The sequence below is a fragment of the Oncorhynchus clarkii genome, chromosome 21, assembly GCF_045791955.1.
Source record: "Oncorhynchus clarkii lewisi isolate Uvic-CL-2024 chromosome 21, UVic_Ocla_1.0, whole genome shotgun sequence".
NCBI classification, from domain to species: Eukaryota; Metazoa; Chordata; class Actinopteri; order Salmoniformes; family Salmonidae; genus Oncorhynchus; species Oncorhynchus clarkii.
In genome coordinates, this window is record NC_092167.1 from 19,388,771 (window position 1) to 19,415,811 (window position 27,041).

General features: G+C 43.3%; 1 protein-coding gene across 1 annotated transcript in view; it reads left to right on the forward strand.

The window, feature by feature from the left end:
- Positions 1-248: 248 nt before the first annotated feature.
- Positions 249-27,041, forward strand: part of LOC139378707 (dedicator of cytokinesis protein 4-like) — a 135,425-nt gene continuing 108,632 nt past the window's right edge. The window contains exon 1 of the mRNA XM_071121124.1: positions 249-388. Within this exon, the coding sequence (XP_070977225.1) occupies positions 352-388 (37 nt within the window). The 5' untranslated portion in view covers positions 249-351. The remainder of the gene's footprint in view (positions 389-27,041) is intronic.

Below are 27,041 nucleotides of genomic sequence, written 5' to 3' on the forward strand. Positions count from 1 at the left end.
AAAACAATTGGAAACATTTCCCTGTTTGACTGCTAGGTTTTATGGGTATTATGACTCATACTGTGGTACTCTTTTCATCCATGTATTCATTATGGCTTTGTGGGACTCTGAGTCCTTTTTTTTCTCTCAGTTTGTTTACGTCATTCGGTTTTACTACAAACCCCACAATGCAAAGCTCCTTCTCCTCTAAATCCAATATGAAGATACAGTAGCCGCTCTCTCTCCTGCAATCTGAACAATGACTTCAGAGCGGAGGAAAGGAATTCAATAGCCTAGAATGCGTTATACAGCACGAAATATCTGCATTGAGCTGCTGTTCTCACAAATTACTTTAATGTACCAATCGTAAATATGTGGATACCTACAGAACACGAGAAATACGGCGTCGGTAAGTTTATTGGTTATATGTTTTAGTTTATTGGTTATATGTTTTAAAAATGCGGCGCTCTCGTTTACACCAAAAAAATGTAATTAGTTTCAATCTAATAGGGAATATGCTGCTGTTTCATTTTGTTGCACACTATCAACATAACAACGACCACTTGTCTTTTATCTTGTAGTTTACTAACGGTTACTAACGCGTGCTTATTTCATAGGCACCACCACTTCCACGCATTTCACGAGTCTTTGCTCTTTCCATGCATTTGTAGGCTATAGGCTATGAATACATTATGGTTTTACAGCTATAAAAATGAACGCACCACGCATGACTCGGGGCAATGGAACCTCCGTGATCAGTGCATCTCTTTTCACTCTGTGCCCGCTTAATCGCTTTGTTGGTTGTTGTTACATTGTGTCTGATAAATGAATGGAAGCAAACAAAATACGATACTCTGTGCAAAGCATTTATTTAGCACTTTATATGCGTGTATTGTGTTTACTCCTCATTGAAAATAAAATAAAGTGTCGATACATTAAAAAAAAAAATTAAAAAAACGTTCGAATGGAACATTGTTTGTGTTTTTGGTATTCGGAACTTCCGCTGAACCTTCAACCTTGTTTATCTAGTCTCTCTCAGTGAAAATAGGGAGTGAAGCTGACCTCCTAGTGTGCATTGTTCTGAGCGGCATGGGTGTCATCACCACAGATAAAACGTTGAAGTGAAGCAAACACAATGCGAGTGAAATATATGCTATGGGATTAAAAAAATAGTGCTATAATATCAAATCGAAGTGGGGGATATTCACTGTGCGCCCACATTCTGTCAAAACATCCTATTGAGATGCGTTCCCTTATTGACCAAAAACAGTGTTGCAAAGCATATTTATTGGTTGAAGGAGTGCATGTTTGGGATGCTTTTTCATCCCCTAACTGCTTGAAATCTCACCATTGCAGAAATATTGCCATATTGTGTTATGTGGGCCTATCAGTCACACCTCTAGGTGCCTGAAGGCCTACCTTGTCTTGACCTGAAATCATTGGAACACAGTCATTCACTGAACCAGAAACTGGCCTCTGCCCCTGTATCTGTTACAATTGGTTTTTGGTCACTAACTGGCCCTGCTCTTTTTTCCCCGGGTGTGTGCATGTTTTTCTTCCCTCCCTGTCACAACTGAGCTAAGAAGCCTTTGGTACTGTATAATTTAAAGACTCAAGTTAGAACCCGGCGCTTGCGGTTTGATGCATTGCCTCATTTCACAATGTCAACCTCTTTCTAAGTTCAGTCCATGGAGACAGGTGGGAGGAGGGTTGTATAACATTCAACGTATTCTCAGTGCTTAAATGCCTTCATTGTCTTAAATTGCAAGTGAGGCTTTAAGTGGATTAAGCAGTCTTGATCCTATTTTCAATAAGACTCTTTTAATTAGCTCAGATTTAGAGCCTGTGGTTGGGTAGTAGGGGACTTCCTCCCTATGACGGTGGTGATTCTGGAGAAGAAAGACTGTTTCCTTCTTGTGCAACTCTGGTCATAAGCCCGCTGTTGTCTTTAAGTGGACAAAGAAGCAACAACACAACGTTGAGTAAATGTAGTGATTTGTCCATGTTTTGTAACTCAGGTTAAGCTTATGCACACATTGTTTGAAAATGGACAAAGAGTGCAAAAGCAGCATACAGCAAATGACATTTGGATATATGTTAATGATGTAGAGAGATGTTTGATGGATGAAGACATAGCCCTATGTAGAAGTACTGTAGTTGATCGTTGGTTGTTTGTTTGGATGCTTTGGGCTGCTATGTAGGTTAAGTGGAGAAATCTGCGGAGTTCAGAGAAGACCATGTGTTTTCATCATCAAGACTCGCTCCCTTGTTTATAAATTCCTCCTGCCTATCGGTACACAGGGTGCTCCTTCCATTGAATAGGTTTTTACTGTGTTTACCTTTTACTGAAACAGGTAGTTGAGGTAAACATACATTTAGGCCTTTCAGTATGTTTTCCTGCGTCTTTAAAGTCCTTGTCACCATGGTTTTGGGTCATTGGTTTTGAATGAGCAAAAAAAATCCAAAATAGAATGCAGACATTCATTCGTTTGATTCAAAAGGATCCCGGCGCGCGGAACACATTGCTATTCTACAGCTATATGACGCCCAACCAGCTAATTACCCTCTGTGATCATCGTTGATCATGATCACTCACTGAGGCTCAACACAGAATGTTATTTGAGAATATTCATGTTTCAGTGAAACAGCTGTCTTCAAAACCCTGGTTTTAACCGTTTCACCCCCGGGGTCTTTAGTCTCAAGATGTATGGATGTCCATTAGGTCTTTGATGTTCCAGTAGCATTGATATAGTAGCCGGCTGTATTTGAATATGATTGATATAGTATGCACCGCAAATGTGATATCCTTGAGGTCCTGTCAGTGAACATTTTAACCCCCTTTAAACCAGGGCTGGCTTCCCAAAATGGGTTGAGGTTCTTGGATCCTTGGTGCGAACCATTTGATCTCTCGCCACAGAGTGAAATTTAGAATTCCAGCTTTTAATTGGGAGGTATTGGGCTTTGATGTTGATTTGCCTTATGCATGGGAGGAGAGCCAAGGAGGAGGAGCGCCCTCTATCTATCTACCATTGATGAAATATGAATGGAGTCCAGCAGAGGAAGACAGTGCAGCATTAAGACTCCTATTAGTACACCATTTAAGTGACTACAGGTTTGTAACCATAAGCAGGGGTGCTGTAAAATTGGATTCCTAATGGACATTGAGTCTACGGTGGCGTTGCATTCTGCCAAGAGGAGAGATTTTCATAGCAAAGAGGGTTGGAATGTATTTCAGTTAAACATGAGGTGGGAATTTGAATAAAAATGTGTACATTGAGAAAGGATGGTAGACGAATGGAATAGTAGAACTGAATGTGGGGAATATTTTCACTGGAATTCCCACCTTTGGAAAAATCCACTGCATCTGGTTCCATTTGAACGCTGGAATCCTGGAATTTTCTGTGGATTATCCACCATCAATTAAACACACAACAGCTAACAATGTAGCTTCACAGCCTTGGAGAGAGAACATTGCCTCTGTTTCGGGAGATTGTATTTGCTGCACATGGTCTTAAATGATGATTAACAGGAAGAGAAGGGGCCTTTCTCTCCTTGTTAAGACTGATATTGCAGCCAATCAAGCATGTCATTGCTCATCATAATTTAATGAGCTGCGTTAGATCGTGTGAGTGTGTGTATTGAATATAATTTTCCAGCGAGCATTCAAACAAAATACTTTATATTTAGCATATAACCACGGCCTGGTGTTTACTTTTGTAATCTCAATGTTTACCCACAGCAGCCTATGGAAACACATAATTAATCCTCAACATATAAACACCCTCAAGCGAATGATAGAATAACAGAATGGAGCAGTTGGGTAGTGAAGTGCTGCCCTTGAATGGCCCTGGCCCTTGTGCAATGCATGTAGTAGAGTGGAGGAGTTTGAGGCCTGCTATGTAGTGGGGGTCTGTGTCAGGCCTGGGGCTGTCATTCTCCCCTGGCTGCTGTCGCCTGCCCCCCTCTGGGGGGATGTCACTGGGCCGAGGGGTGGGTGGCGGGCCCTGCCTGGCGGCGTGTGTCAGGAGGCCTTATTGTTGGACGTACCCACCCTACCCAACACCCCCTACCCCCGTGGGATTAGCAGGTTGTTTGGCAGGGGGAACGGGGCCTGTGGTCCCATTCCTTCATTATATTACACCCCCCCTGCCTCCTTAATGAACACCACCCCGGGGCACAGGGAGGCGTGGCCCCACAACGCCACCCCAGCTTGTAATTGCTTCTTCATCCGCTCCCCTCTGCTGTCTTCATCCATTAGGCTTCATCTACTAGCCGCGGCCGGGCCAACACAGGCAATCATTTAGGGATGATGATCGCTGGAGGGAGTTGCCCTAGTCAATATTGGAACTCCCTGGTGAATTAGACAGGCACAGTGGGATCAGAGAGAGAGATAGCGAGAGGGGGGTAGAAGGAAGGGAGAGGGATGGGGAAAGAGGGAGCTAAACCTCTGACATGTTAGCCTAGCTGGTGTTATAGGTAGACAGGGGCAACTAGCCATGTATATTTTATTCCTCCGCTCCAACAAAATATCTTTGTGTTTATTTACAATGACAATCATGCGAGACACCATATCAATTTAACATGGTTGGTGAATACTAGACTGGATTGAAAAATGCTGCTTTTAGCCTGTTTGTGCTATCCCATTACTGCAGCTCTATTTACTTTCAGTTGAAAATACAAGAAACGTCACTCTATCCCATTTATTATATAAAAACACAGAAAAAAAACACTGCTACTTTCCGGGTCTTATTTCTTACAAAATCAGCATGTTGACCTTTTCACCCCCTGTGGCGACGCAGCCTAACAACTGGACTGAGAGGGCATCACTATAGCTACATACTGTACATAGTACATGCATGTATGTCCTATTAATGTATTACTTAATGTACATTAAAATGACACTACTGTGAAATAGACATATTTAAATGACAGTGCTGTGAAATAGATATATTTAAAGGACAGTGCTGTGAAATAGATATATTTAAAGGACAGTGCTGTGAAATAGATATATTTAAAAGCCAGGGTTTTAAAAAAGGGATGATATTAGCCTATTCATTGTTCTGCTTCCCCTCTGAGTGATTTCATGTATTCCTTTCAGGCCTATAGGGCCTACTTATTGAACTGGACCCTATATTTAAACCATACTGATATAAATCCTACTTTAGGTACATTGTAAGGAAGTAGCCTTCCTATTCCCAGAGGTCAATCTACTGTATGGTCACCGTGGTTTCCCTGATACCAATCTGTGAACCCAGTAAGAGGTTAATGGGGCGTGTTCTATTATGAATTCCCAGTTCGTGCTCATCAACACTGCGACAGCGGAGGTGTGTGTGTGGGGGGGGGGGGGGGGGGTGGAAGAAATGACAGGCTGTCACCAGCGTTGTCAGGAACGAATGCTATATTCACAGACGACAATCATTGGGATTGATGTGTGAAAGGAACTATTGATGCGTTTTGAGTTTTTGGTGCACATGCTCATTTTTAAAAGGGGCAAAAAAAGAACAGATTCCCTAAGAAATTGATTTCCAGGGGTGTTGAGTTATATAGTGTCCAATGGCTATGTAATCTCTGTCTTGCTGTATTGATCATGGGCTCTGCTTGTGTCTCAAAACAGCACCTTATTCCCTTTAAAGTGCAATACTGTTGACTAGAGCGCTATGTGCACTATAAAGGGAATATGGTACCATTTGGGTCGCAGAAGCCATTGAGACTCTGTCACCCACACATCACACCAGTCACCGTCTGACAACCTCTTGTTCTCAGTTATTAAAAGGAACAATAAGAGGTATGTTATTCATGCATTATTAATGCTTTATAATGAATTGTCATTGTTGTGGTTGCGGTGATGCTTGTGTTAGAGGTGTTAATACATTATGAATGCCTAATAAAATGGGTTGTTGTGGTTGGTCGTACGAAGGTTGAACCAGGCCTTTCTATGCAGTGATGGTCCTGGTTGTGTTCGAGGCCATCGAGAAGGCTCTCTCCTCTTGGCAGGCAGAAAACATGTCAGTGTCAGGAGTGGGCAGGGAGTGGGCTGTTTGCAGAGATTGGAGGTTACTCTCCCCCATATCTTCTTATCTCAATCTCTCAATCCCCCTCTCTCTCTCTCTCTATCTCTCTCTCTCTCCTACTCTCTCTCTCTCTCACTCTCTCTCCTACTCTCTCTCTCTCTCTCTCTCTCTCTCTCTTTCATTCTGCCTATCTCTCTTTTCTCTTTCTCTCTCTGTCTGTTGATCTGTCTGTCGGGTGGTTCTCGCTGTCTCTCTCTCTCTCTCTGTCTGTTGATCTGTCTGTCGGGTGGTTCTCTCTGTCTCTCTCTCTCTTTGTTATTTTCTCTCTTTACCCACCGCTCTCCATATCCGTCTTTCCATCTGTCTTTTTTTTATCTGCTCTCCTCCCATTTGTCTATTTCGCTCCCTCTCTTTTGTCTCTTTCACTCCTTCTGTTTGTCCATTCTTCCTCCTCCCCAGACACTTCCGTAATGTTGTTGTGGTCTCTCTAGGGCAGAGAAACAGACAGAGCGACTGAGGATGGTAAAGTAGTAAAACCTCACTGGATCTCTGTGTCGTGTCTACCTCTTCCACTATCTCTATGCATTTACCTACAGTATGTCCCTGTCTCCCCATTCGGCTCCCCAAATTAATATGGATGATCATATCTGGGCATGGAGCATGTTGCTGCTGCTATCACAAGACACACAAAGGCTTCCGTTGAGTACAGAACCCCACCACTGAGCTGGTGCCTGGCCACAATTAATTTAGGTGTTCATCTACATGAAAGAGATAGAGATCACTACCACCACAGTTGGTTGTAATCAAAGCGTATAGAACACTGTCTCTGTCTGTGTCCCAATTAAATGACACCCTATTCCCTATGTAGTGCACTACTTTTGACCAGAACCCTATGGGTCCCCTAGGATACCATTTGCGACGCACAAACTCTCTCTTTCTGGGTTGTGTTTTGTGTTGGTAAAGTACAATGTATCAGGCCAGATGGCTTTAATGTTTCCCTGGCTCTCCATGTCCTTGGCTCCTGTTTTGTCTGTGTTGTTGAAGGGTGATGTTTGAATGCTGCTCTGGCTCGGAAAAGCAGAAAGTATGATCCATCGTCGTGGTATGATTGTACTCTAGGCTGTTCTGCTTGCCCAGCTCTCATCACTCTTTCATGTGAGTGATAATGATGTCTCTCTCTCTCTCTAAGCATCACAACTATTATTTTACCCTGCTGATTTAAAACTCTTCCCTCTCCCTGTCGCACGTACAGTATGAATAAATATACTTGGCTGCCAGTGTTTGACTTGATACTACCTGAGCTGCTAGAGAGGTGTTAGATTTCCATTCTGATCAATTCACACAACACACAATATACTGTGTTAGTTTTCCGTTCACGTCACTTGCATGCACACACACACACCACATGAATCAGCTCGATGCGGCTGGGCAGATGATGGTTTGACTTTGGCTGCTGTAAGCCATCATCTTACCTGTCAGTGTGTGTGTGTGTTAGAGGTCGACCGAATATGATTTTTCAATACCGATACCGATTATTGGTGGACCAAAAAAGCCGATACCGATTAATTGGCCAATTTTTTTATTTTTTTTATGTATTTGTGATAATGACAATTACAACAATACTGAATGAACACTTATTTTAACTTAATATAATACATCTATAAAATCAATTTAGCCTCAAGTAAATAATGAAACATGTTCAATTTGGTTTAAATAATACAAAAACAAAGTGTTGGAGAAGAAAGTAAAAGTGCAATATGTGCTATGTAAGAAAGCTAACGTTTCAGTTCCTTGCTCAGAACATGAAAACATATGAAAGCTGGTGGTTCCTTTTAACATGAGTCTTCAATATTCCCAGGTAAATTTTAGGTTGTAGTTATTATAGGAATTTATAGGACTATTTTTTTTTTAAATTACATTTTAATTTCACCTTTTTTAACCAGGTAGGCTAGTTGAGAACAAGTTCTCATTTGCAACTGAGACCTGGCCAAGATAAAGCGTAGCAAATCGACACATACAACAACACAGAGTTACACATGGAATAAACTAAACATACAGTCAATAATACAGTAGAACAAAAGAAAACAAAAAATCTATATACAGTGAGTGCAAATGAGGTAAGTTAAGGAAATAAATAGACCATGGTGGCGAAGTAATTACAATATAGCAATTAAACACTGGAATGGTAGATCGGCAGAAGATGAATGTGCAGGTAGAGATACTGGGGTGCAAAGGAGCAAGATAAATAAATACCAGTATGGGGATGAGGTAGGTAGATAGATGGGCTATGTACTGGTGCAGTGATCTGTAAGCTGCTCTGACAGCTGGTGCTTAAAGCTAGTGAGGGAGATGTGAGTCTCCAGCTTCAGAGATTTTTGCAATTCGTTCCAGTCATGGGCTGCAGAGAACTGGAAGGAAAGACGACCAAAGGAGGAATTGGCTTTGGGGGTGACCAGTGAGATATACCTGCTGGGGAGCGTTTTCCCTCTATACCATTTGTATTTAATTAACCGTTGACTATTGGATGTTCTTATAATCATTTTAGTATTGCCAGTGTAACAGTATAGCTTCTATCCCTCTCCTCGCTCCTCCCTGGGCTCGAACCAGCAACACAATGACAACAGCTACCACATCGAAGCAGCGTTACCCATGCAGAGCAAGGGAACCAACCACCCCAAGGCTCAGAGCGAGTAGCGTGCGCTAGCCAGCCATTTCATTTCGGTTACACCAGCCTCATCTCGGGAGTTGATAGGCTTGAAGTCATAAACAGCGCAATGCTTGACGCACAACGAAGAGCTGCTGGCAAAACGCACAAGAGTGCTGTTTGAATCAATGTTTACGTGCCAGCTTCCGCCTACCACTGCTCAGTCAGATACTTAGATACTTGTATGCTTGTATGCTCAGTCAGATTATATGCAACACAGGACACACTAGATAATATCTAGTAATATCATCAGCCATGTGTAGTTAACTAGTGATTATGATTGATTGTTTTTTAATAAGATAAGTTTAATGCTAGCTAGCAACTTACCTTGGCTTACTGCATTTGCGTAACAGGCAGTCTCCTTGTGGAGTGCAACGAGAGAGAGGCAGGTCATTATTGCGTTGGACTAGTTAACTGTAAGGTTGCAAGATTGGATCCCCCGAGCCGACAAGGTGAAAATCTGTCGTTCTGCCCCTGAACGAGGCAGTTAACCCACCGTTTCTAGGCAATTATTGAAAATAAGAATGTGCTCTTAACTGACTTGCCAAGTTAAATAAAGATTAAATAAAGGTGTAAAAATAAAATATATGTTTTTTTATTTAAAAAATCGGCAAATCAGCACCCAAAAATACAGATTTCCGATTGTTATGAAAACTTGAAATCGGCCCTAATTAATCGGCCATTCCGATTAATCGGTCGACCTCTAGTGTGTGTGTGTGTGTGTGTGTGTGATCTGTTTCCTTGCCCTGCCTGGTTCAGGGTCTGGCTCAACACACACACACAACCACAAAGCACACGCACATCCTCCCTCAGGTCCTTTATATCCTGTCTTGAACATCCACAGACAAGCCAGTTTAACTTCATGTTAGTTTGACATTCAAAGGGGTTTTATTGTAATTCACTGTTCGTCCATGGCTGTTTTTCACCCAGCGCAAAGCTGAGTGGGTATTTAGACCAATTGAAAATCATTTTATCCTGGTGCGCTGGATGAAAGGGCTTCGTTCTCCTTAAAGTGAGTAGGCTACACACATGGTACTTAACAATCTACATAGGTTGTTTTGTCACACTCGTTGATGGAAGGATCGGATCAAGGCGCAGCGTACTTAGAGTTCCACATGTTTAATAAATATGCAACTCACCAAAAACAATATAGAAGGAAACGAAACGTGACGTTCTGGGCTGCTCACAGGCAGCTACACAAAAACAAGATCCCACAAACAACAGGGGAGAAAAGGCTGCCTAAATATGATCCCCAATCAGAGACAACGATAGACATCTGCCTCTGATTGGGAACCATACCAGGCCAACAAAGAAATAGAAAACATAGATTGCCCACCCTAGTCAGACCATGACTTAACCAAATAGAGAATGAAAATGATCTCTAAGGTCAGGGCGTGACATGTTCAATGTTCCCAGTTGGCTTCGAAGAGACCAGAATAGAATAACAGTGTATTCTGCCATATTCCCAGTCACCTTGCCATGGTTAAATGTGGTGGTTCGCACTTTCAGTTTCATACGAATGATACCATCTATCCACTGTTTCTGGTTAGGGTACGTTTTAATATTCACAGTGAGTCCGACCTCTATACACTTTATGAAAAACAACGTTTCAGTGTATTAATCCAAATTATTTTCACAAGATACCCAGAACCTATCCCAGTCCATGTGATCAAAACAATCCTTAAGTGTGGATTGCGATTGGTCAGCCCATTGTTGAATAGTCCTTAGCACGGGTACTTCCTGTTTGAGTTTCTGCCTATATGAAGGGAAGAGCAAAATGGAGTCATGGTCAGATTTGCCCCGAAAAGAGGGCGGGGGAGGGCCTTGTAAGCATGTCGGTTTGTTAGCTGTGGTCGAGTGTTTTACCCACGCGAGTACAGTCAATATGTTGATAGAACTTCGGCAGCCTAGTCCTCAAATTTGCAATGAGTCGTTAAACAATGAGTCGTTAATCATGAAACACACACCTCTATCCTTCTGCTTCCCAGAAGATATATTTATTCCTGTCTGTGCGATGAACTGAGAATCCCTCTGGCTGGATTGATTTCGACAGAATAGACAGAGAGACATGTTTCCATGAAACAAAGTATGTTACAGGCCCTGATGTCTTTCTGGAAAGAAATCCTTGCCCTGAGCTCGTCAACTTTGTTATCGAAAGACTGAACATCAGCAAGTAATATACTCGGAAGCGATGGGTGGTGTGCACGCCTCCTAAGTCAAACCAGCAGGCCGCTCTGAGTGCCTCTCCTCCACCGGCAATGTTTTGGATCAGCCTCTGGAGTCAGTTTAATATCCCTGGGGAGAGCGAACAAAGGATCTGCTTCGGGGAAGTCGTATTCCTGGTCGTAATGATGTTAGTTCTGGTGAGTTACCGCCGCTCTGATATCCAATAGTTCTTCCCGGCTGTATGTAATGACACAAAACATTTCCTGAGCTAATAATGTACAAAATAATACATAAAAAAAATGAAATACCGCAAAGTTTCGTAAGAGGTAGTCAGCTGCCATCTCCGTCGGCGCCAGGTTCCTCCAATCCTCAATGGGTGTTCCATGCCATTTTGGGAATTTCAGATTCTCTCCGACTGCTTAGTTTTTATTTTGGGGATTGTTAGTTCTCAAAGATGATCTTATTAAAAAAAAAATCTATTGCTCTATCTTTTATATTTTCTAAATACTTTGTCTGGTTTTAGTCATTTAAGTTTAAACTGAAAACGTTTTACCATCCCGAAAAGTATTGATATTACCACTGGGTGGTAGAGGTTTTGCCTAAAAGAGGCTGTGTTTAATTTATTGAGTTGACTATACCACCGACTGTTACCCACTCCACTTAGTCTCCTACTTAACCTGTCTTTTGGAGCTTTTTTCTGTCTGAATGTTTATCCAACTAAACAGAAAGCCTTTAAACCTATAAGGCGGAAACCAGAATTCTGTTAGGCTTTTCCTGAATAATAATAACCCGGTTCTCTCTCAAGTTGTTTGTCTGGGGACGCTGTGTCTTCTCTTCCTCCTCCTTCTCATCATTGATTGAATGGGGCCTTTTTTGCATTCTTTCAGCATCAACACCAAAGGTTGGCATTGCAAAGCATTCTGGGATGCCCCTTTGTTTCCTGGCCTTTTTACTGGCTGTGAGGATTCCTTCGATTTATTCATTAGGCAGCTTTTGTATCCTTGTCATTTAACAGTCTTTGTGTTACTCAACCATGACCTATTAATTTCAAAGAAGAGTGGATTGAAGTTGTTTGCTGAATATTTTCTTTTATGAGTAAGAAGTAACTTATTGAGTAAGAAGTAACGTATTCAGCAGTGGCTGACCCAAACTGACATCCCTGTCTGGCCTCCAGTATGAGTAAATACTGTACTGAGTTGCCTCTGGTCTGGCATTTCAAGTTCATACAGTACGTGGAGGGAGGGTGTAGTCTAGATCATATCTCTGTACTGTGCATATCTGATAAAGAATCCAACATGACACTTTTTCTTCACAAGGTAACTACACCAAGAAGAAGCTGCCACAGTCCGGCCTGTTATGATATTGCATATCTCTCAGACAGGTTACAGTCCAGTTCAAACGAACCTCAGACTGGAGTCATTCCTAGGGCTGGTGTCTCTTTACACTTCACTTCCCGACCGATGGGCCACTGAAACCAACTGCAGTGGGACGGCTGCTAGTGAAGTGGCCCGCTTTGCCCACAAGCCCTTAACCCCACGTTTCCTTTCCTCTCTCTCATTCCTTTTCATCTCCACCTGGTCCCTTTATTTGACTCCTTCACTTCCCCTCAGGGGTGAACATTTAGTCCTAAGTGTCTGCTGCGAAATGCAGTTCAGCAAAAAGTCTGCGTAATGTATACCCTTTGTGTGGGCGAGTGGGCTGGAAAGGACTGTGGCAGTCCCGCTGTGAGAGCTTTTGTGTGGGACGTTAATGCAAAGTGTTCATGTGATGACAGATGGAGACCTGGGGCTATAGTCAATGCAGCAGGAGAGGGAAGAGATACTGTATGAACAACACTGGAGAACACTTAGCCTCTATACAGCCACCTTTCTGTGTGTCAGTGGATAGGGCACAGGAGGTTTGGAGAGAATGAGAATATGGTTGGTTCCCATGCTTGAACCTACACCAAAAACAGCATTGGCTTGGATAATCAGCGAGCATTCATACTTTATAGTCTGAAAACAATTCTCCATTTGATGGCAGATGCCAAAATGTGTATTTTCATCTTTCAATTTTGTCATCTTGAATAAGTCAATAAAATGTGACTCACCACCTGGATTTGGTCTTACGTAGCAACATTTGAAATTGTGTTTTTTTACATTTGATAAAGTAGAGACTCAGAGCTACAAAATGGTATATCATCCACTGCATTTTTGAGGAACAATGTGGAAGTAATTCTGCTTTGAAAGTTGATAAACTTTTGAGAAAATGGCCTTTAAATGTTTTGGTATTTTAGTGAAGAGCTCTTCTTTGTCTACACCCATTCAGCATCGTTCTCACCCTCTTAAGCTTTAGCCCCACCCATCTCAATTTACTCTCGGATCGTTCAGAGAGCACACTTGACGTATGGATAACATGAAAACAGCATTACCAGACTGCTGGCAACAATTTCATTATGCTTTTTTGCAGACGTTTACTGATACCAGCCTTATTCAATGGGTGTTGTACACTTTAGCTTAAGATATGTACTGTAGCAAGCTAGCTAGGTAAGCAATGAACATAGCTAGGTAAACAACGCTTAAGATCACTCACGTCACATAACGTTAGCTAACGAGCCAGCCAGCTAATGTTAGCTAGTTAAACAACAATGAACATAGTGCCAAATCATGTCGTTACTACGCTGCATGAATATACCGGGAGCTAACCAACCAGGTTCAATGTTAGCTAGCTAACATTAGGCTCTAACTAACAAAGCAAACAGCTCTGGGATACGAATGATAATGTCAGCTAGGGAGCCAGCCAGCTAACGTTAGCTAGCTAGTTAACCTGTTGCGACGACCAAACCCGGATCCGGGATTCTATTTATAGACCTAAGCTCATTACCATAACGCAACGTTAACTATTCATGAAAATCGCAAATGAAATGAAATAAATATGCTATCTCTCAAGCTTAGCCTTTTGTTAACAACACTGTCATCTCAGATTTTCAAAATATGCTTTTCAACCATAGGAAAACAATAATTTGTGTAACAGTAGCTAGCTAGCGTAGCATTTAGCGTTAGCATTTAGCAGGCAACTATCACAAAAACAAGTAAAGCCTTCAAATAAAATAACTTACCTTTGAAGAACTTCTGATGTTTTCAATGAGGAGACTCTCAGTTAGATAGCAGATGCTCAGTTTTTCCAAAAAGATTCTTTGTGTATTAGAAATAGCTCCGTTTTGTACATCACATTTGGCTACCAAAAAAAAACAAAAAAAAAACGAAAATTCAGCCCTCAAAACGCGAACTTTTTTCCAAATTAACTCCATAATATCGACTGAAACATGGCAAACGTGGTTTAGAATTAATCCTCAAGGTGTTTTTACACATATCTCTTCGATGATATATCCTTCGTGGAAGCCTGGTTTCTCCTTGCTCTCAAATGGAAAAATAATTGCACCTGGCTTTGCGCTCCAATTTCGACGCAGGGACACCAGGCGGACACTTGGAAAATGTAGTCTCTTATGGTCAATCTTCCAATGATATGCCTACAAATACGTCACAATGCTGCAAACACCTTGGGGAAACGACAGAAAGTGTAGGCTCATTCCTTGCGCAATCACAGCCATATAAGGAGACAATGGAAAACAGAGCTTCAGAGATTCTGCTCATTTCCTGGTTGACGTATCATCTTGGTTTCGCCTGTAGAATGAGTTCTGGGGCACTTACAGACAATATCTTTGCAGATTCTGAAACTTCAGAGTGTTTTCTTTCCAAAACGGTCAATAATATGCATAGTCGAGCATCTTTTCGTGACAAAATATTGCGCTTAAAACAGGAACGTTTTTTATCCAAAAATGAAATAGCGCCCCTAGAGATCCAAGAGGTTAACAGTACACTTTAGCTTGAAATGAAACCACTTTCTGTCAAAATTAGAAATGTTTAATATCTGAAAATGTAGCTAGCTATCTTACCTGTATACATCATCATGCATGATGTCAGGGATTCCATGCCGCGGTTGCCCTTAGTGTGAAGATATAATCCAGAGACAGGTGTTTTCTCCATCTCTTTAGATATCATACTTTAATTCCACTGATTTCAAAATTTGATCCTCCAGAAAGTGGAGAGCATACCTTATGCAGCTCCATTACACGATACTTTTAAAAAAAGTACCGTTCAACAGGATTTCCAACACAGACTGACCAGCTCAAATAGACAGAAGCCTTCTGTATGCCAGACCAATCCAAACTCCTCTCTAGGCATGTCCAGCCCACTCATTATCTCAGCCAATCATGGTTTTATTTATTTTTTATTTAACCTTTATTTAACTAGGCAAGTCAGTTAAGAACAAATTCTTATTTACAAGGATGGCCTACCCCGGCCAAATCCTAACCCGGACGACGCTGGGCCCATTGTGCGCCGCGCAATGGGACTCCCAATCACGGCCAGTTGTGATACAGCCTGGAATCGAACCAGGGTCTGTAGTGACACCTCTAGTACTGAGATGCAGTGTCTTAGACTGCTGTGCCACTCGGGAGCCCCCAGGGCGAAGGTGAGTACCTTTAGAACTCTACAGATATTTTCTCTCCCACGCACCGGGAGAGAACATTGTATTACCTGGTATTTACATGGTAACAGTGTCACTATTTTTTGTCCTTATTCAATTCTATGGACCCTCTCCAGAAGATACAGTAATAAACAGTATGAATCTTTCTGGTTAATACTGAAGTCAAAGGCCAGGATAATAGCTTGATGATTGGATTGATATGAATCGGAATCCAGGCCATTCTTTTATTTATTCATCAATTTACCCAAGGAATGTCCCCACTCCACTCCAGACATCCTCATCAGCACCTGCGGTGGTGTTTAAATCTCTCCTGGTTGGTTTTGACCTGGAGTCGCGCCATGATCCTCTTTGATGTTGGCCCTAATGCAGTGCGAAGGCTACTGCATCCCTTCACTCACACCACCAGTGCCACCAAGAAATAGGCCTATCCTATCAACAGGACAGCAGCAGAGAAGTGCAGAGGCTTCCCCTGAATGGATCCCCCATCCCAAGCCCAGTCAGTGTAGCACAGCTCTGACAATAGGCCACACAGCAGCCTGTCACCCTGCCAGGCCGGATCCTACCTGCAAGACTGAGAGGATTACAGAGAGAGAGGGGGGGGGGGGTCTGAGCCATCTGTAGCCCAGTGTTGGGTTTCATCCCCAGCTGGATCTGTGGATGAGAGGCTTGTGATGTGTTGCACATATTTGAGTGTGTTGGAATACAGAGCGACAGAAAGTAAGTTAACCACTTCTGTCAGTTGATCATCAAGGCCTTGTCCTATGTGGATACATTTTGCAGCTTTAAAAAAATGTAATTTCACCTTTATTTAACCAGGTAGGCTAGTTGAGAACAAATTATCATTTACAACTGTGACCTGGCCACGATAAAGCATAGCAGTGTGAACAGACAACAACACAGAGTTACACATGGAGCAAACAATAAACAAGTCAATAACACAGTAGAAAAAAATAAAAAAAGAGTCTATATACATTGTGTGCAAAAGGCATGAGGAGGTAGGCGAATAATTACAATTTTGCAGAATAACATTGGAGTGATAAATTATCAGATGGTCATGTGCAGGTAGAGATACTGGTGTGCAAAAGAGCAGAAAAGTAAATAAATAAAAACAGTATGGGGATGAGGTAGGTAAAATGGGTGGGCTATTTACCGATGGACTATGTACAGCTGCAGCGATCAGTTAGCTGTTCAGATAGCAGATGTTTAAAGTTGGTGAGGGAGATAAAAGTCTCCAACTTCAGCGATTTTTGCAATTCGTTCCAGTCACAGGCAGCAGAGAACTGGAAGGGAAGGCGGCCAAATGAGGTGTTGGCTTTAGGGATGATCAGTGAGATACACCTGCTGGAGCGCATGCTACGGGTGGGTGTTGCCATCGTGACCAGTGAACTGAGATAAGGCGTAGCTTTACCTAGCATGGACTTGTAGATTAGTCCCGTATCATCCATATTATGGGATCGACTGCCGAATTAGCCAGGCACTGTGTTGGCATGAGGGTTGTGCCTGTTTGGCTTTGAGGAACACTGAGGAGCTCATTAAAGGTTTTATACCAACCCATCCATGGCCCCCAGGGAGCTGTAAAGATGGAACGACTCACATACACAAATTAGGAAACTTTTCTTTTTTGGTATACGCTCTTATGCACCTCGTTCTGGGGGACTGTGAGGGGAGTAAAACAAAGAGGAAATTAATCACACCAACCAACCTCCCCTTTTCCTCCCATTCCATTTCCCCCAACACCTCCACATCCTCAGCCTTCTACAAAGCTTTTAACTAGTTTTGTTTAATTACAGGCAGTTTGAGGGTGTAAATGGCTGCCGCTGACCCAATTCAGGTTGGAAACTGGGGCACAGATCTTTTTTTTTTTTTTTTCAACCTCACTTACTTTCCTCTATTGATTTTGCCTGGCTGTGTGGACCCCGGTCAGCATGAATAAATTAGCAGAGCTTAACCACTTTGACTCACAACGGGAGCAGCCATAGCTGCCGCATCTAAATCGTCCAACTGAGGAAGTGGGTCTACTCAGGCATAACTGTTTTCTTTCCTTCCAATTTTAATCTGCAAGTAAAGTACAAGAATTGAAAACTCGTTCATTTCTGTTTGACTGGACAAGCTATAAACTTGAGAGTCATTATGGAACTAAATGAGAAGCCCAGTATTAGTTTGAAGCGTGATATGCTCGGGCTGGACTGTAATTGGCAAGATAAAGATAATAGCAGCAGATGTGGGAAGTAGCTGTTTCACCGCAACTCAAAGCAGAGAGTAGCAGTTAATCATGACCTATGTTGTGAGGTAGCTGGAGAATGCACACTCTCTTGGCTGTGCTGTGTTCTCCTGTCCTCTCCCCTCCCCACCCACTCTGTGGCTACTGGCTATGCCTCCTGTCTCTTCGGCTGGCTTTGACAAATTGAGTTCCATTCCTGAAGGAACTCTCATACTGAGCCAATGGCGGTCTTCGCGGTTCCGTCGTGGCTCTCTCGCACAGTTCCCCCGACCCCTGGAATAATGATCCACCAACGGCATGCGCCGGCAGCAGCGGGCGGCAAAATAACTCAGACAGCTGAAGCTCTTAGCCTCAGAGGAATGCTTAACCACGTGCACAAGCTCCCGATACCGAGGGCTATACAGTTGGGAATCCAGCTTAACCGTACTGTAGTTTACTTTAGCCCTTTCACTGTTTCTCTCTGATACTTCGTTGAATATTATTTTGTTCAACAATAGTCCACTGTAACCTGAGAGCCTGTACTTGGTGTGTCCATGATGACCATGTGTCTCGAATCCCATTCCCATAACTGATCTACTTTAGGCCAAGGCTCATGTCCACACCACACCTCAGAGTGTGTTCCGGTGTCAGTGGGCTGTCAATGGGCCGGATGGAAGCCAGGGTGGCGGTTATTGGTTAGTCTAAATCCAAGCAAATGGCATAGCTGACTCTGGCATGCCTAAGGCTTAAAGGGCCTCTCCACAACCTTAGCTATTGAGGAGGAACACATTTTCCACTTGGGGAAAAAATGGAACACCACAGCAGCATGGATGGACTCGTTTAGTCGCTTGGTAACATCTTCTGGCAGGCAGGGAAGTGGAGGGGAGAGGGAATGTTAGTGTGACAAGAAAATTACATGAATTCATACGAGGGGTTTTGGTTTGGATGACACAACTCATTTTCACTTTTGTTTTTCACCGTCACCATATTGTATTGGCTCTGCAGTGGACTAGCTCTGAATACACCACAGACACAGACATGTTCTTAATGTAAGACAACAACAGCATTCTCTCAGTCCATTAAACATGGTTGTCCTTCACTTCTCCTCCCACTGCTCTGTTGTAAATTGATGATTATCTATTCCAGTGCTTGTGGCTCTGGGATGTGTCCTAAATAGTGCCCTATTCCCTTGTATAGTGCCCTACTAAAAGTAGTGGACTATAATAGGGAATAGGGTGTCATTTGGGACGCAGACGTTGCCAAATTGTGTTGTGTTAGTGCCACTGTGCTCACGGGCCATGGCTCGCGCTCCTTTCTGACGGGATGAATGGCTTAATGCTAAAACAAACAAACAGTGTTGGCACTCCTATAACCAGATGTATCAGATTATGATAGCTGGGGGTACTGGAACGTCTCTGACAGCATGGTGGGTGATGTAATGTTATAGGCTGGTATGGAACTGGACACCACACTCTCAATCCTGCTTGACCCAAATACAGTACACATTTAGGTATACATACTAATACCCTGTTTACTGAGTAAACATGACATCTTCAAAATGCCTTTTCCCAGTATTGTGTTTTGATGTAATTGAAATAGGCATCCATGGATAACCGTGTAACGAATGGTTATGGATGGAGGCCGCCATGCAAATAAAATAACAGTTGACTATTGAAATAGGCATCCATGGATAACCGTGTAACGAATGGTTATGGATGGAGACCGCCATGCAAATAAAATAACAGTCGACTATTGAAATAGGCATCCATGGATAACCGTGTAACGAATGGTTATGGATGGAGACCGCCATGCAAATAAAATAACAGTCGACTATTGAAATAGGCATCCATGGATAACCGTGTAACGAATGGTTATGGATGGAGACCGCCATGCAAATAAAATAACAGTCGACTATTGAAATAGGCATCCATGGATAACCGTGTAACGAATGGTTATGGATGGAGACCGCCATGCAAATAAAATAACAGTCGACTATTGAAATAGGCATCCATGGATAACCGTGTAACGAATGGTTATGGATGGAGACCGCCATGCAAATAAAATAACAGTCGACTATTGAAATAGGCATCCATGGATAACCGTGTAACGAATGGTTATGGATGGAGACCGCCATGCAAATAAAATAACAGTCGACTATTGAAATAGGCCTACATTATATTTTATCAACTTTATTTTCATGTTGATAAACATGACCCAATAGTGGGAGTATTTACTACGGATTATAAGCAATTGTTTTGCTAACTTAGTCTCTCTATTAAACTGTCTACATCTTCTCCTCTTTCCAACTTTAGTTTGATATGGACAACGCGCCAAACCTCTCAAACCTGGCATGGTAGAATTTGATAGTGAATCTTTTCTTAATTTATACACAAATCAACGCTGATAAATAGGCTATGGACATGTTGCGTGTATTTGTTTATATTTGAATGATAGTATGGAATGGACAATCGCATAGCTATCTCTCGCCCCTTTTAAGGAAAGGATAAATATTTGCTCTTGTGTCTGACATTCGCTGGCGGCTTTGATTGACGGGTCCTTTTACGGGGGTGTGCGTGTGAGTTCTCTATAGGCCTATATACCCATTCAGATTCCTAAAGTAGCATGTCTGGACTCCATCTCTTTAATAAGAATTAAAGGCTCCTGTCATGATTTCATATAGTAAAAGGCCTCTTTTCAGTAGCTTAGGCTACATTATTTCTCTCATTACGGCATCTTCTCTTTGAAGAACAAATGCCACTGCCATCGAATTACCACAGCAGCAGGGTTTGTGACATTATGCTAATATTTTGGGAAATTTTTAGAAAAAAACATCGGACTTCATGTGAATGGATTTGTGCGTCGAAATAGGAACTTTATTTGATTTTTTTTTTATTTGCAGAAAGGCCAACAGACAAGGTCAATAGAGGCATATCTCACACAAATTACAATGAACCTACCAGGTACAACCCCAAATCCGTAAACATGGGCACCCTCATAGATATCATCCTAACCAACCTGCCCTCCAAATACACCTCTGCTGTCTTCAACCAGGATCTCAGCGATCACTGCCTCATTGCCTGCGTCCGTAACAGGTCTGCGGTCAAACGACCACCCCTCAGAACTGTCAAACGCTCCCTAAAACACTTCAGCGAGCAGGCCTTTCTAATCGACCTGGCCCGGGTATCCTGGAAGGACATTGACCTCATAAGTAGAGGATGCCTGGTTATTCTTTAAAAGTGCTTTCCTCACCATCTTAAATAAGCATGCCCCATTCAAAAAATGTAGAACCAGGAACAGATGTAGCCCCTGGTTCACTCCAGACCTGACTGTCCTTGACCAGCACAAAAACATCCTGTGGCGTACTGCATTAGCATCGAATAGCCCCCGCGATATGCAACTTTTCAGGGAAGTTAGGAACCAATATACACAGGCAATTAGGAAAAGCTAACTTTTTCAAACAGAAATTTGGATCCTGTAGCACAAACTCCAAAAAGTTCTGTGACACTGTAAAGTCCATGGAGAATAAGAGCACCTCCTCCCAGCTGCCCACTGCACTGAGGCTAGGAAACACTGTCACCACAGATAAATCTGCGATAATTGAGAATTTCAATAAGCATTTTTCTAAGACTGGTCATGCTTTCCACCTGGCTACCCCTATCCTGGTCAACAGCCCTGCACCCCCCACAGCAACTTGCCCCCCCATGTCTCCTTCACCAAAATTCAGATAGCTGATGTTCTGAAAGAGCTGCAAAATCTGGACCCCTACAAATCAGCCGGGCTAGACAATCTGGACCCTCTCTTTCTAAAATTATCTGCCAAAATTGTTGCAACCCCTATTACTAACCTGTTCAACCTCTCTTTCGTGTCGTCTGAGATCCCCAAATATTGGAAAGCTGCCGCGGTCATCCCCCTCTTCATAGGGGGAGACACTCTAGACCCAAACTGCTACAGACCTCTATCTATCCTACCCTGCCTCTCTAAGGTCTTCAAAAGCCAGGTTAACAAACAGATCACCAACCATTTCGAATCCCACTGTACCTCCTCCGCTATGCACTCTGGTTTCCGAGCTGGTCATGGGTGCGCCTCAGCCACGATCAAGATCCTAAACGATATCTTAACCGCCATCGATAAGAGACAATACTGTGCAGCTGTATTCATCAACCTGGCCAAGGCTTTCGACTGTCAATCACCACATTCTTATCGGCAGACTCAACAGCCTTGTTTTCTCAAATGACTGCCTCGCCTGGTTCACCAACTTCTTCGCAGACAGAGTTCAGTGTGTCAAATCAGAGGGCCTGTTGTCCGGACCTCTGGAAGTCTCTATGGGGGTACCACAGGGTTCAATTCTTTGGCCGACTCTTTTCTCTGCATATATCAATGATGTCGCTCTTGCTGCGGGTGATTCCCTGATCCACCTCTACACAGGTGACACCATTCTGTATACATCTGGCCCTTCTTTGGACACTGTGTTAACTAACCTCCAAACGAGCTTCAATGCCAACGCTAGGAAAACTAAATGCATGCTTTTCAACCGTTCACTGCCCGCACCTGCTCGCCCGTCCAGCATCACTACTCTGGACGGCTCTGACTTAGAATACGTGGACAACTACAAATACCTAGGTGTCTGGCTAGACTGTAAACTCTCCTTCCAGACTCTATTTCGCAACAAAGCCTTCTTCACTCACGCCGCCAAACTTACCCTAGTAAAACTGACTATCCTACCGATCCTCGACTTCGGCGATGTCATCTACAAAATAGCTTCCAATACTTTACTCAGCAAAGCACCTTATACCACCACCTTATACCACATGTGTTGCACTGCTTTGCATTATCTTGGCCAGGTTGCAGTTGTAAATGAGAACTTGTTCTCAACTTGCCTACCTGGTTAAGTAAAGGTGAAATAAATAAATAAATAAACGTAAAAAAAAATGACAAAATGGACAGATCAAAAACAACACGAAAAATAAATTAAAAGTGAAAGAAAAGTGAAGACCAGTAACGAAGTGTGGCGCAATAATGAAATTGCACGTTTACTTTGAGTCTGATAGCCTATGTGTTAAGTTGTGTCAATATGAAAATGTGACAACCCTCTCCAATCTGACATTTCTGAATGTATATACTAGGCAAATATTTAGAGGTAATTATAACTGAAATGCTACTGATAATAACGAAGTGGAATGGTAATGGTGAACTTGCACAAAATACATTATTTTACAGATGGTTCATCTGTGTTTTTCTACCAACTGGCCAGATTCGCTTTGGCTGAACAAAGACAATTCTCATCGCCCCACAATGGGAGTGAGTGCTGGAGATGCAGCTCTGGGTTGAAGTTGGCCCTAACCATATCCCCAATCATAATCTTTAAAGGACAACTCCGACACTTTTCAACCTCATTTTCATTATCTCTAGCACAAAACCGGTGTCAACATACACTGAGTGTACAAAACATTAAGGGCACCTTTCTAATATCGAGTTGCACCCCGCCTGTTGCCTTCAGAACAGCCACAATTTGTCGGGGGATGGACTCCACAAGGTGTCGAGCGTTCCACAGGGATGATGGCCCATGTTGACTCCAATGCTTCCCACAGGTGTGTCAAGTTGGCTGGATGTCATTTGAGCTGTGGATCATTCTCGATACACACGGGAAACAGTTGAGTGTGAAAAAAACCGAGCAGTGTTGCCGTTTTGACACAAACCGGTGCACCTGGCACCTCCTACCATACCTCATTGAAAGGCACTTAAATATTTTGTCTTGCCCGTTCACCCTCTGAATAGCACACACAGAGGATCCATGTCTGAATTGTCTCGAGGCTTAAAAATCCTTCTTTAACCCGACTCCTCCTCTCCGTCCTCCTATTCCTACCCTATCCCATCCAGCTCATCCAGACCACTGCAAGATACCCAGACTGTTGTGCGACACACGCCTGACCACCCCTCTCACATTACTAATGTCTTCACCCGCCCCTTTCTTATGTCTTCTTCCACCTTTTTTTGTACATATCTGTTCATACCTTTATTTAACTAGGCAAGCCAGTGAAGAACAAATTCTTATTTTCAATGACGGCCTAGGAACAGTGCCTTGTTCAGGGGCAGAACGACAGGTTTTTACCTTGTCAGCTCGGGGATTCGATCTTGCAACCTTTCGGGTTACTAGTCCAATGCTCTAACTTCTTTCTACCCTTCCAACCATCCTCTCTTTCTCCCCCTCCTCTTCTCAACCTCCTCTCTTTCTATCCTGGCCATCATTCTCTCTCTCTCCGCCCTTCTCTCTTTCCACTCTGACAACCATGCTATCTTTCAACCTCCTCTGTCTCTCCCCAACTTCTCTATCTCCCCCTCTTTTTCTGCCAAACATCCAACCATCGAACAAGTCATTCAGCTACGACTGATTCCTACAGAAAAATGTATATTTCTCTCCAGTCTCTACCACTGGTTCTTCTACTCGTCTGTGTCTGGGCCCAGGCTTGATTTGTGACCCCGGATGACTGAGTGTGTTTATACGGCTAGCATGGGGGTTCCTGGGCCTGTTCTCATATTGTTGTGAGCCTGGGATGGTTGCTTCACTTGCTTCTTGCGCTCAATCTAAATCACAGGTTGGGATATTGTAGTCAGAGGCTGGCTAGATGAGTTGATAATGAGGTATGCTCCACTGGCTTGTTTGTGCACATGCCATCTGGGTCTTGAGAGTGTGTGTGTGTGTGTGTGTGTGTGTGTGTGTGTACTCTGGCTACTGTCTCCTTTGTAGGGACTTCCTCTGCCCTGGCTGTGCTCTGAGCCGAGCACCGTCTGTCTGTCTGTCTGTCTGTCTGTGTGTGTGTGTGTGTGTGTGTGTGTGTGTGTGTGTGTGTGTGTGTGTGTGTGTGTGTGTGTGTGTGTGTGTGTGTGTGTGTGTGTGTGTGTGTGTGCGCGCGCGCGGGTGTGTGTGTGTGTGTGTGCGCGCGCGCGGGTGTGTGTGTGCGCGCGCACGGGTGTGTGTGTGAGCGTGCACTGAACCCTAATGCACATCTGAAGACCAGGCGTGTGTCCGGCTCTCCCACTGTGCGCTCTTCCTTCTGTAGCTTTGCAGTGACCAGAGCATTTCATACACTCACTGCTCTCATATTGCTCAGTACTCTACTCGTACACTCACGGCACTGTGATGCTACGTTTGCACTAGTTAACTTCTATTGAGGCCGAATTGTCTAAATAAGCAATCGATAATGATTAAACCAATAGACATTTTCTGTCGGCTGATAATGGTGATGTTGATGCTTAGAGAGAAATACCTGATTCATCCTTTACCCCTCCAGTCTTAGAGCTGATGAGCTTTAATCGTGTGTGTGTGTGCGTGTGTGTGTGTGTGTGTGTGTGTGTGTGTGTGTGTGTGTGTGTGTGTGTGTGTGTCAATACCACTTCTCTTTCTGCTTCCTATACAGAATACATGTTCACTGGGGCTAGCTGAGGTGCATTAGGGTCTATATATCCTTGCCCCATTACCACAGCCATTCAAAGTGACAAGTTAGTCTGATCTTTATTGACGTGCTAATGAGATGCAAATGGCTATAGTTTAAAGGGAATCCAAACCTCCGGGCCCCAGCTCCATTTTGTCCTGAGAATTCAATCCATCTCCTCTGCCTCCCTCCCTCGCTCTGATCTGCTCTGCCTCCCTTTATCCCTTCCTCTCTCTCTCCCTCCATCCATTTATTCATCCCTCCCTCTGTTCTACTTCCCCTCTTCCTCTCCTCTTGCCCCTCTGTCTCTTCCTCCCTCGCTCTGCCCTCTCCCTCGTCCTGACTCCCTCTCTCCCTCTATGAACCATAGGGCTGAGGGTGCTAATCAGATGAGGCAGTGATGCGGTCCTGGGGGCCCAGGGGCGAGGACACTAGCCAGCTTTGACTTGCTGTGCCGTTAACACACACACACACACACACACACACACACACACACACAAAGTGGTGGTGTTATTGTGTGTTTTTCTCATCCTGAAGTGGTGTTGGTTGTCAGGGCTTTTCAAAATGGCTAATCGGTGTGCGTCTGTTTTTATATGGAATGAACAATGTAACTGCCTGACAATATTTCAGAGGCTACTGTCATGCAACAATCCAGCAGATTCACAAAAGAAAACCATATGGTCTTCATGGCTCAGTGCGGATTGAAATATGTTAGGCAATCCGCTAACACCACCCTGTGTGGGACAAGTTGGGGTAGAAATATTTTCATATTTTTAGCAGAAGTGAGGAGCACCGTTTTATGGTGTTGTAATAATCCATATTAACAAAATGATATCATACCACTACAGTTGAGAACCCAGCTTCCACACAGACATTGTCTGCATCATAGGGAATGAGATGGTTGTAGTGTAGACAGTCTAAATTCAAGTGGGAGAAAAGGTGCAGCTCCTCAGAAGTAGTGTTTCATCTTCCCTAAGGAGAGAAATAGTGAAAGTGTACAGCCTTGCTATTAAATAGTCATCGAAAAAAACACTCTTCTCCCCAGACACGCGGTCTCCACACAATATTCACACGCACGCGCACGTGCACACACACACACACAAACACACTCCTCACAGCATATATCCCATCCTGACCAGTAACATCAGTCCTCTCGTGTGTTTAGCTCTCCCCCATTTCCTTCCCCCCTGGTTCAGTCCAGGGCTTTTGTGTTGTGGAGGAGAGTCGAGTGCTAGTGAATCACTTTATATTAGACTGATACCAGACGGAAACAGAGAATGGGGGAGAGAGTAGAATGATATGCATGAGGTCTGACAGGCACTTATCTCTCCTCCTTTCCCTCTCTCTTCGTTCCTCTTTTCCCTCTCCCCTTTACACTCCCTTGTAACCTACTGTATGTCAGATCCAGTAACCTACTGTCTGTCTGCTTTAGGGCTGTCCCCGACTGAAAGAAATCTTGGTCGACCTAGAGCCTTCTGGTCTTTTGACCAATCGATTTAAGTGCATTTCTCCATAGTTTCTTCTTAACTGACTTGCCTAGTTAAGTAAAGGTTACATATATAGACACACCTTATGTGTTTTAATAAAATCAACTATATGCTCTGAGCTTGTCTGATGCTTTAAGTAGGCTTGGTCGGTATCCAGATTGTCACACCTTCATACTGAGCTTGTGCCATACCGGGATATTCTGTAATACTGGCACTGAACACAAGGTGTGCTGTTTTCAAACCCCACTGATACTTAGCGTCTGCTAAATGACTAAATGTAAATGTATTAAAAAAAGTTCAAAGAAATAGTTTCAACAGTATTGACTGACGGTATACCGCCTAGCTTTAAGCACACTGTTTGATTAAATAATTTAGAAACCAGGGATCAAGATAACCTGTCAGACCCCCCCCCCCTCAACTCTCTCTCCCTCCCCGCCCCCACTGCTGCAGATTTTGCCCTTCTACTCCTGAAGTTTTTTATTTTACCTTTATTTTACAAGGCAAGTCAGTTAAGAACAAATTCTTAGGAACAGTGTG